Below are 11341 nucleotides of genomic sequence, written 5' to 3' on the forward strand. Positions count from 1 at the left end.
TTAACTCGATACATCGGCGGACAACGATTGTTCTGGAATTACTTTATCGTGGACGATTCATGGGTTAATATTTCAACTTATTTATTGTCGGTGGAAATAAATTATTTATTTTGCTATACCGAAATATTTACACGTCTTACGAAATACTTTTTGCATAATAGAAAAGTATATACATTTTTTTTCACATTATAAGTAGAAAAATAAGTCACAGATTCCTATTTACAATAGCGAAGTAAAATTAATTTTATCTGAACTTTTAAACCTTTACTATTTACCATTTCATTTTTTCAACTGAAAATATACAGTCTGCAATCAATGAAATAAAAATTATGTTAACTTCGGCTTTGTTCACGGTAAAAAATCAGATATCTTCCTCCTTCGAATCCTTGTTACTCGCAGCCAACGGTTTTCTCCTAGATAAATTTTTCTTAGATGTCTGTAGAAAACTGTCCAACAGCCGATTCTTGTATGTCGCCGGCAGGTCGCAATATAGACACCTGACTTCGTTGAACTCCTCGTCCAAACAGGGATGAAAAATTTCATTACATACCAAGCACGTCCTATATTTCGTACAGGTCACCTGTAAACAAGTCAACGCGCATCTCGGCAACTTGTGACCTTTGGAGCAAGACAAGGCCCACGGCTCTGTGATGAGGACGTCGCAGAAATTGCATTTTTCTTGCTCAGTTAGATACAGCTGACTCGTGGCTTCCAGAACTTCCTTCACGTGTTCCGAAAGAGGAGTGTCGGCTTCCTCTTCTTCACCTGCCAACCATATGTCCAGATGATTCCTCAGAAGACTCATACACAACTTCTGGACGTTATTTAGATTTTCCCGCTTTGCTAAGCGACTTAGGTGATTGGCAGCCGAATGCAGGAATATATAAGTCTTGCACTGCTCGATTTCTTCCGCAAGTTTCAGATTGACATCGAAAACGTTTTTCTTGCGCAATGTTTCGGCCATAGTCATAATCCAATACGCTATACGAATTCTGTAGAGGGACAGAAATTCAAGATTTGCCGTTAGTCGCGGGATAATTTCCATCGGGTTGTTGGATTTTATTGCGTTGACTTTTATCAGTTCCAGACAGTCCCAATAATTCATCAGAGATTCTTCTTTATTTCTGTACAAGGTATCTAGCGGATCGAATAAAGGGAGATCGATTATGTTGAAGAAGCAAAGGGTGCTAGGTTCTCTACTGATCAGATGGTCAAAGACTATGTTGGGACTTGTAATGAATGTTGATATAACTTTGTTTGGCGAACTCGCTAGACCAAGATACTGTACGAGACTTTTTGTAACATCCAATTTTATGGGAGTACATATCAACTCTTCCTGGTTCTGAGATTTATTGATCACATATAGATTACCGTCTTGCGTTGCAATTAATATGATGTCAGAATTGACAATGGACACACCTAAACAAATTTTTTTTAAATGAATCAAAGGGTTTTTATATATTTGTTTCAAGACAATATCAACAATATATACCTGTTATTGAAAATCCTGGACTGGCAACAAATTTCATGCTGATAAATTTTCCAGTGATATCCACAACAAGAATAATTAAATACATTCCTCTTATTACAAGAATTTCTAAGGTGTCATCTGTTTGTTGCAAGAGATTCAAATAGTCTACAGGAATACCATCATCTTCTGAATAACATGTTTCACATGAAGAAGAAGTTACACCATCTTCCAGCTCCTCTAATTTAAGAACTGCAATGTGCCCATTGAAATATCCAATAAATAAAAGATAACTCTTATCACTCAAATTCACCCAAAGTAGAGTATTAATTTTTATACTCTCACTGTTGACTTTCTTTATAAATTTCAGCTCTACGCCTGTTATATTTGCTTCCAAGTCAATGCTCTCTTTAGATAACTGATCAACTTTCCAAACAGCAATCTCTGAGCTTCTTTGCGCTGTGACTAAATAAGCAAAGCATTTTTTATCAGGAGTCTGATACAAACAACTCCAAGTAGCAGTAGTCACGAGCAATCGATAAAGCTGTTCTTTTAACTCTTGGCTGTCTATCTTCTTATTACACTTTAATTGCTGAATATCTTCTTCTATGTTCTCAGCTAATACTGCATTAAATTCATAGATCAATATCCAGGTTCTGTCAATCTGTGCAACTAATTGTATTGCTCCGGTAGTAGTGACTACAGCTAAAAGACACTCTAAGGGATGCAGCAATCTACATGGAGACCAAAAAACATCAACGATATCTGCAGTCGCTGGAAGAGCCTTGGGAAAGGTGGGTGTGAGAGCATCTTGTAGGAAATACGAGTAGATCTCCTCTTTGGGCCATTCAAAGATATTAGAAAGCACATATTTCTCGTATTGTGCACAGGGCATTGCCTCTGGTGGATTGAAGAATGAGCGAGCCAGGTGTAAAATTGGACTAGCCTGTGTTGCAGATGGTACTATTTCCTGCAACAAGTTCATATAGCGTTACACTCTGGAAAAAAGGAATGACATTTTGAAATTAATAATTACTAACAGTATTTAACCTCATTGAATGATATATTTTTTATAAATCGAAAAATGTGACTACACTTATTAAGAGGGTACAAATGCACAAATTTCGGAGAAAAAATTGTAAACAAAGCCAAGTGAGAAAACTTACGATAATCTGGACGCCTTTCTCTGTGACAATGGACAGCCGATTATCCTCGGACCACTTGCAGGCGAAACTCCTCGTCACCAAGGGACTGATGGACTGGTTGTAAAACTGTTTCGCCTCCATCCTGACCCGAAACCTGCGTTTTTTTCCTGACACGATCTATGCTGCACTCCGGCATCGAGGACAACTCTACAACTCGACATACACGTGCATCATGTGTCAGAAGTCGACTGCGCACAAAGTAACGGGCTGCAGCGATTAGGCGAATCCCGCGAATCAAATGGGCGAAGCGCGCGCGAAAACAGCTAAATGAGGTTAGAAACCATGACGTGAGCGCGCGCGCGGTTACTCGCGCAACTTTGTTTATATTTTCCGTTTTGCGTAATATTCGAGTATAAATAGAGTTTTTCGCGGATTTTTAGTTGTGATTCGCGGTTTACAATGTCGAGGTTTGTGCGCGTGATATTTGCTTGGACCTACGACGTTTCCTTGTGTTTCAATGCAGTTTGAATGAACTGCTAAGTATGATTTGAATGAAAAATTCTTAAACGTTTATTTGAATTCTGTGATAACGTTCGCATTTTTTGGAGAAAAAAATGAGAGAGACTGAGCTCAATTCATCGAGACGTCGAAGTAGTGCGTAATGGCGCAACAACAAGTGCCTTCCCTGTCACAGGGGAATTTCATATCCTCGGATCAAGAGACAGCAGGATTCGACCTGTCCTCAGGCTCAAAATGGATCTACCCAGAGAACTATCCCAGGAGGGATTACCAGTTCTCCATTGTACAAACTGCCCTGTACAACAACACGCTAGTATGCTTGCCAACAGGTACGTAATGTATTTATGAAAGTTTAAAAAATAAAACAGTTTGTGTACTGTCTGGATGACTTTAATGGTTTCAACATGCCCTTTTGCATAGGTTTGGGCAAAACATTTATTGCTGCAGTAGTCATGTACAATTTCTGGAGGTGGTATCCCAGGGGGCGAGTAGTTTTTCTCGCTCCCACCAAACCACTTGTTGCTCAGCAGATAGAAGCTTGTCACGAGATCATGGGTATTCCTAGTGAGGAAACTGTGGAGCTTACAGGTTTGTGCGCATTTTCATTTTTTATCTTTTAGCTTTGCTTTGTCTCATCAAGATTATTTATACTTTAAATAGGTGCTATCAATCAAGTCAAGCGTAAACAGGCTTGGATCCAAAAACGTGTGGTTTTTGCCACCCCTCAGACTTTCCAAAAAGATCTACAGAATGATATTGTACCTTGTCAATTAATTAAGTGTATAGTTATTGATGAAGCTCATAAAGCTCTGGGAAAACACTCTTATTGCGAGGTATTTTCTGTTATTGAGAGTTTAAATTAATTTTATGAAACACATTAATTGAGTGTTATGATATTGCAGATTGTACGTATGATGAGTGATAAAACCAAGTTTTTTCGGATTCTGGCTTTATCTGCAACACCAGGAAGCAAAATTGATCACGTTAGAGAGGTAATTTTTGTTAAAACGATTGAAATAAAAATTTCCTAAACACACTTAAGAAAAATCATCCATATTTTATTAATTTATTCCAGGTTATTCAAAATTTACTCATCTCTGAGCTAGAACTAAGAGATGACTCCTCACCAGACATAACACCTTATACCAATGATAGGTCAATGGAAAAAATAATTGTTGGCTTGGGCACAGATCTCACTAATTACAAAGATAGATATGTAAATATCATGGACCCCCATGTGAGAATTTTAGTGAAAAATAAAATTCTTCAAACGAATACAGCAAACATCTCAAAAGGAAGGGTAATCAAAATTATTTATGATTTAAAATTAAAAAATATGTTATTAAAGCAATATGTGTCCATCTTTTCAGATATTTATGCTCTTAAAGCAATGTGAAAGCAGGCCTCAAAAATCAAACAATCACGGTATTATAATGAAAACGTTGAACATACTGCTCACTATGTATCACGCCTATGAGTTATTAGTCAAACATGGCTTGAGAGCCTTCTACAACTTCTATATAAGTATATAACTTGTTTCCTAATAGAATTTATAATTATGAATTTTGTGAGTAATAAACATGATTTCTCTTAAGCTCACTCCGACAAGTTCTGGCTGGATTCAGAATTAGACCTTCAGTTACTACTGGAAGATATAAAGCGCTATATTGGAGAGTTTCCAGTGATTCACCCATTGCCTGATGGAACTATTCCAGACGTTAGTTTTTTTTGATCTATCATATCGTACTTTCCACTAATATAGCAAAAATTGACGCCGATTTTTATTCCCAGATACCCAGTGATCTCAAGTTTGGTCACAACAAATTTGACAAACTTCGCGAGCTTTTGACAGACCACTTTAGATCTTTCGCCGCGCAGAACAAGAGCACGAGAGCCATCGTATTCGTTGAAGTACGTTTAGTAGATCTGTATGTGGAAATTGCTGACTCTTATTTACTAATTTGATGTTAAAATTACAGTACCGTGACATAGTGAACGAGGTATACGTACTACTGCTGCAGACGCGACCGTTGATCCGTCCGCAGATGTTCGTCGGCCAAGCCGGTCAGAAGCAGAAGGAGCAGCTTGCAGCCCTTGAAGATTTTCGTAATGATAAAGTCAACGTGCTCATTTCCACGTCTGTCGGTAGGTCTCCCAACGATCAAAATCAACATGAATACTGACAACGAGTATTCTAACTACTAAATCAATATACAGGTGAAGAAGGTCTGGACGTAGGCGAAGTAGATCTGATAATCTGCTTCGACATTTCCTCGTCGACCCCAACTCGATTGGTGCAGCGAATGGGTCGAACAGGTCGTAAACGCAGCGGTCGCGTCGTAATCTTGCTGACTGAAGGCAAGGAGGTGCAGACGCTTAACCAGGCCTTGTGTAAGAAAGACTCACTCAATAGTAAGGTCTTGCAATCCAGCAACATCGCGTCCTCTCTATATCAGTCGAGCCCTCGAATGGTACCCGCGAACGTTACACCGGAGTGTACGCCGATTTTTATCAAAGCACAACCAAAGACACCTAAGGTTAAGGGAAAGAGACAACAGACCAAGCCGCCTGGAGAGAGAAAGCCCAGAAAGAGCAAAAAGGATTCTATTGGAGCTGGAGCTAGTGCTGGCGGAGAAGATTTTGAACCTATGGAAGTGGTCCCTGGACCATCTACGTCCAAAGCTGGTGGGCAAAAAGCCAGTGGAAGCACTCAAGTGAGTAGCTTTATTAAGAATGACTTTTAGAGCTTCAGAGTTCATTTGCACTATATTTGTTCATTTTTTCACGCAGCCATCGATGATGATGTTCCTTACCGAGCAACGTCCGCAAAAGAAGCAGCCATCTTCGACCGTCGTCAGCAGCAGTGGATTTGACAGCGACTCTGGCATTATTATGGAAGAGTTCCAACCTATCTCTCGACCCAATTCTTCAGACCCTTACAGCTACATCCGCCCATCCGATGTGAAGCTCCTTACCTCTGACAGTCACGCTCTCGAGTTTCTCACGCTCTGCGCCATGAAGAAATCCGAGCAGGAGTCCGATCAGAAAGCTGAACCGTATTTACAAATCGACAGGACCTGGCTTCCAAAACGCACTCCACCACGATTGGAGATGTTCGAGGAGCTCGAGATTCCCAATCTTAACATCCTCGACTGCATCAAGAACCTGTGTGTCTACGAGAAAACAGAAGAGGAGATCGAGGTGCACTGTCTGTCCGACGAGTCCGTGCACGAGTTCGCACCTCCTGTCGTAGAAGACAATGACACGAGACAGTCTGATTTCTTCAATAACTTCGCCAGTCCACCCAAGTCAAAGTACGCCGAGGCATCCGAACAGAGAGCCCAGATGGTCAAAGAGGTAGCGGCGGCAAACTTTTTCGCCGACGACTTCTCCGCAAGCGTCAATTCCGTGAGAAAGGCCGAATCCATCGGTTCGGACTTTTTCGACGTGGACTTCAGTTTGCAGAAAGAGGTGCCCCAATATAAGGAACGGAGTCGAGAAACATCGGTCGAGTTGAATGAAAGGACACCTACGAAGGAAATATTCCAGCCTCGGGATCAGAGCCGAGAATCATCGGTAGAGTCGAAACCGAGGACACCCGCAAAGGTAGAAGTCGATTTCACATCACTGCTGGACGAGGGTACCGAAAGCGAATCGAGTCAGTGTGTCGAGGCCAGTGTTGAGGGTTCTAACATTTTCGATGAACTCCTCGAGGCAGATGACTCCAGCGACGAGACCGAGATGTTCGACACCACTGTGCTACCTAATAGGACACTCGTTGGTAAGAGAAGTGCTAGTCGCAGTCCAGAGCATGAGAAAGAGGAACCTCTAGCCAAGCGACAAAAGACCGAGGAATCGTCGGATAGCGAAGCGGTACCTGGAACACCGCCCAAGGATAAGGATCTGAGTCGGTCAATTCTTAGCTACAGCGTAGGGAGTATCGTTCCTGCTCCGGCTGCTGCTGATGATGACTCCGATGTAGACATGTTCGAGGACATGGACTTCGAGACGCAGTTTACTTTCAGGGATACCAAGCTCAAGCAGTCCCAAGTTAAACAGGATGTTGAAAAGAAGGAGAAGATCGCTGCAGGCGACGAGCTAGTCTTTGATGATCCGAGCATACTGGATAGTGACAATGACAGAACGCTGCTACCAGAAGTCGAAGAACTAAATACAAAAGAAGAAAAGGATAGCAAAGACAAACCAATGCTACCAGCAGCTAAAGAACCAAATGCAGACGTCAGGACGGTTGATAACGACAAATCTAAGGGCAAAACTAGTGCTAATAGTTTTGACTTTGACGATTGGATGGACGACTTTGACTTCGATGTGGATGCCTGTGTCGTGGAGAAGGAGAAGATCGAGCGCGAGGAAGTCAGCAGTTTTTTCGAGCGCAAGACTCGCTCACAGGAAGCTTCTACCTCTGGCTGGATCGACAGCAAAATGCCGGCGCCTCTCAGTCTTATGAACTCCAATAAACCGAGCCTGTCGCTCAAAAAGAAACCAGATGATGTGCATAAAAAGGTACTGAGCGTCCAGGGAGTACCGCGACCGAACGCAGGCTTACTCAGTTTGAAACGTGACAAGGACGGGTTTGCTGTGCCCTCAATCAAGCTAAATCACGGAGGTATCAGCAGCAGCAACAAGGAGAACAGCTTGCCGAGGTGGCATCGCGACAAGAACATTAGCCCGCGCTTCCGAAAGTACCACAGTGAGAACAATATCACTATTGATTCGCACAAGGAGGAAGAACGGAAGAAACGATCGAAATTGAGGAAGAGAATAGTCAACGATTTTCTAGACGACGAGGCTGAGGTCTCAAGTGACATGGATACCTCTGAGGGAAGCTCTTGTGGTGAGGAGGACAAGGATAAGGATCTCGAGAGTTTCGTCAGTTACACGCAGGACGTGCACGAGGACGAGGACATGCGCGCACACTACCTGCAGACTGTAAACAAGAGTCCTATAAGGTCAGGAGCGTTTATGTTCAAAAAACCTAGGGAAGTGGTGCCGATGCACGAAATCTACTCGCAGCCCATCACACAGTCGCAGGCCAATGACACGTATATGCATGTGAGTTTTAATTTCTTGGAAAAATTACTTATGCCTCATAATACGATAGTGTAACCTATTTATTTGTTTCAGGACTCTTTTTGCGTAGGTGACGAGACGCAGATTGACGACATCAGGCATGACAGTGAGAGTTCCTCGAGCGATTCCATTTTGGATAGTATAGAGTCTAGCTCAGAAAGCAGACGAAGGAAAGTGAGAGACAAGAAGCGAGAGAAGTTTAAGGTTTTAAAGAACAAAAGGAGAATGAATAAAAATAAAAGAGATCTGAGCAGTAGTAGTAGTAGTAATACGTGTGGAAGCAGCAGCGAGGACGAAACTGAAGCCCTGCGCAGACAAGTTTTGGAAGAGTCCATGATGATGAAGAAAAAAAAATCGCGACACTGAGAAAAACTTGCGATCAAGCGTGGATTAATATTCCTAGTTGAACCGAATAATGTTCTTATATTTATAAAATGTTTATTGTACTAATCGAATGGATTTACGAATCGCGGTACTGTATGAAATTTCATTATTGTTCAAATTTATACAGATTTATAATCGAATGCGGAGCATTTATACTATGCGTATATTATAAAACTTTTTATATGTTTTGATAATTAACGTTTACATATCGTCATACTGCGCAAAAAGGTATGTTTTCGTTAACAAAAGCGATCAAATTAGTGAGCAAAGAACTCGTAGTTATTGCAATACACTGAACGTTAGCAACAATTTTACGAAATTGTTTGCGTTAAGTCTGTGATCTATTATTAAGACGAATGTATTATAGACGAAATTGTCGTTTTACGACTTGCCAAATAAATTATTTAATTATGATAACACAGAACTCGCGTGTTATCTCATTCTACATGTGTAGTAACACTTTATTTTTGAATGTATTAAATGACACAGCTTAAGAGCATAACGGTGGAAATCATTTATAAAGTCAGTAACTCTTTTAAGTTATTCGCAGTTATAACATCAGTACATCGCCTCATCACTGTGAGAAACTCAAGCGGCATCGGTCTTTAAAAGACTTCAGAAGGTCAGCAGCTTTTTCAAATTATCAGCAGTTCTAACTAAAGTTTCGTTTCTCTTTTCCAGACAGAACCTAATGTAGTCCTCGCCCATATAGCGATGTTCGGTACTGTAGAAGTCAGCCATGGTGGAACCAAGTATGTTGATCCTTTGGCTCATGAAATTCTCGAAGGCGACAGCCTTCTCCTGGCCATCAAAAAGCTCCCTGTGATCATCGAAGCTAGGCCACCTGGCAAGCATACAGTATCCGCCGTCGGGACGGATGGGGATCATACCAGCGTCGACGAAAGCCTGGTACATGAAGTTGTGCTTCTCGCGGACGGCGCGTGCTTTGGAGACGAAGTAGCCTTCGGGTTTACCGTAAAGACGAAGCTCTTCTTCAAAGCCGAAGGCCACGGCTTCCTGAGGTTCGAATTATTTATTTGCATTTCGTTTTTAACACTTTTGTAAATCACTTTTAATTTAGTGTTAATTTTGTAAGCAGTTATGCATACCTGCTGTGGGGTGGGAACACTTTGTACGGCGTTGGCGTGAATCTCAAGGAGACGACTGATGAGGTTCGCCGGTGCATAGGCCCAACCGACTCTCCATCCCGAGACGGTGAAGGACTTGCTGGCAGAACCGATAGTTATAGTACGCTCCCACATTCCAGGTAGCTCAACTAAATAGAAAATTTTGAACATTTACAAGGATTAACCAATAGATCTGTGCAACGGGCACACGATTTCCTAATATGACATACCCATTCTGATGAAGGGAGTTTTGACCGGGTCGAATAGCACCCACTCGTGAGCGTCATCAGCGATGACGTAAGCATCGTGCTGCTTTACTAAATCGGCAATGAACTGAAGATCTTCCATTGTCAGAATCTTGCCCGTAGGGTTGTTTGGATTGTTAATGATAATACCTCTAGTCTTGTTGTTAAAGAGGCTCCTCAATTCTTCCTTGTTGAGCACCCAATCGGAGCCCTTTATCTCACCGCTAGTCTTCGTCTTTAAGCATTCATAATTAATTAAGTTTAGTTCTTACACCTTTTTGCAATATTTTCGACAATAAGAAAAACAAGGTCTGTAGACGAACCAATTTCATAGAAGTGAACTTGGGAATGCCGCCAGCGATTTTAATGGTCGGAGCATACTTCGAGAAAAATGGTTCAACGACGATCCACTCGTCACCCGGTTGGGTGAGAGCATGGAAGCTGTCGAATATTGCCTCGGTCGCGCCGATCGTCACGAGCACGTTCTTTTGCCAGTCAATCTCGCGGTTTATCACCCTTGAGTAGAAAGCTGCCAGAGCTTTGCGCAGTCTTGGGTGTCCCTGATTTTTCATCGTTAGTTAGCGTATTTTTTGAAGAATAAAGTTGAATTTTAAAAAATAAAAGGTATATTTGGAATTGATTCATAAACATACCCTGCCTGACGCATACTGGTTGAGCGAAGTGTCGTTGGATGCGAGAGCCTGGAGCATAGCCTGCAGCAAATGCGGTGGTGCGAAATCGTCAGTCTTGTCAACCTGGAGGTCGACGATGGGATCCTCGTCTGCTAAACTCCTAGAAACAGCTCATGATGGTTTTGTAAATCTTTGGACTTGAATGCTTTTTACTTGGTTAGCTGCGGTAGTCTTACCTTGCGAATCTTTTTGAGAATCTTTCTGACAAAGGAGTACCAACACTTGGCCTAACTAGCAGGCAAATCTTTGAAGAGTGAAAAAATTAGCGAGCACAAATAATTGATAAAATTTTATTCTTGTAAAAAAAATAATAGTTATACATATTAAATAGGAGATTTTCGGTATATAGTACTCACCAATCCGGCAAACGCCACTTTGATCATCATCGATAGCCTCATATTACACGATCTATATATTGTTTAATAATTTATCATTTTTCGCAAGCATGTACATACGTATTGAATATTGTTTTCTATACGACGAGTGTAAAATTATGCAGGACTCAATTATTCCATAAATCTATTTCGCTCAAATATTTAATATAGTTACCTTATTCTTATCTAATAAGACTTTGTCGTAGTAATGGATCAGTCCCAATTCGCTAACTGTTAAAATAACTGTTTTAATTATGACCAAGAGCGCAAATTGACTTAAGTTGTTACCGTTTCGT

At 41.3% G+C, this 11341-nt stretch overlaps 3 protein-coding genes across 5 annotated transcripts; 1 reads left to right on the forward strand and 2 right to left on the reverse strand.

Moving 5' to 3' along the window:
- Window positions 1–80: 80 nt before the first annotated feature.
- LOC100679166 lies at window positions 81–2917 on the reverse strand. Of its 2 annotated transcripts, none has more exons than XM_003425512.5 (3): window positions 2635–2917; window positions 1493–2438; window positions 81–1419 (listed from the first exon to the last, which is right to left on the reverse strand). In XM_003425512.5, the coding sequence occupies exons 1-3, from the start codon at window positions 2752–2754 to the stop codon at window positions 362–364; spliced, it is 2124 nt and encodes a 707-aa protein (XP_003425560.1). In that variant the 5' UTR covers window positions 2755–2917; the 3' UTR covers window positions 81–361. The 2 variants fall into 2 exon arrangements, with proteins under 2 accessions (XP_003425560.1, XP_008202924.1); XM_008204702.4 differs by having other exon boundaries at window positions 85–1419; window positions 1493–2466; window positions 2635–2865.
- A 157-nt stretch (window positions 2918–3074) lies between these two features.
- On the forward strand, window positions 3075–9028 carry LOC100123563 (Fanconi anemia group M protein). Its single transcript, XM_001607167.6, has 12 exons — window positions 3075–3461; window positions 3553–3720; window positions 3793–3965; window positions 4035–4124; window positions 4208–4432; window positions 4503–4656; window positions 4728–4849; window positions 4924–5043; window positions 5112–5277; window positions 5350–5846; window positions 5923–8205; window positions 8278–9028. Exons 1-12 carry the CDS (start codon window positions 3275–3277, stop codon window positions 8587–8589), a joined length of 4497 nt encoding a protein of 1498 aa, XP_001607217.1. The 5' UTR covers window positions 3075–3274; the 3' UTR covers window positions 8590–9028.
- On the reverse strand, window positions 8890–11326 carry LOC100123571 (aminotransferase-like venom protein 1). 2 transcript variants are annotated; one of them, XM_016986716.2, is made up of 8 exons: window positions 11221–11326; window positions 11028–11079; window positions 10848–10915; window positions 10633–10771; window positions 10303–10539; window positions 9965–10214; window positions 9717–9883; window positions 9040–9624 (listed from the first exon to the last, which is right to left on the reverse strand). In XM_016986716.2, exons 2-8 carry the CDS (start codon window positions 11067–11069, stop codon window positions 9223–9225), a joined length of 1305 nt encoding a protein of 434 aa, XP_016842205.1. In that variant the 5' UTR covers window positions 11070–11079; window positions 11221–11326; the 3' UTR covers window positions 9040–9222. The 2 variants fall into 2 exon arrangements, with proteins under 2 accessions (NP_001155153.1, XP_016842205.1); NM_001161681.1 differs by lacking the exon at window positions 11221–11326 and having other exon boundaries at window positions 8890–9624; window positions 11028–11069.
- Between the last annotated feature and the right edge of the window lie 15 nt (window positions 11327–11341).

This window comes from Nasonia vitripennis, chromosome 1 (genome assembly GCF_009193385.2).
Source record: "Nasonia vitripennis strain AsymCx chromosome 1, Nvit_psr_1.1, whole genome shotgun sequence".
Taxonomy (NCBI): domain Eukaryota; kingdom Metazoa; phylum Arthropoda; class Insecta; order Hymenoptera; family Pteromalidae; genus Nasonia; species Nasonia vitripennis.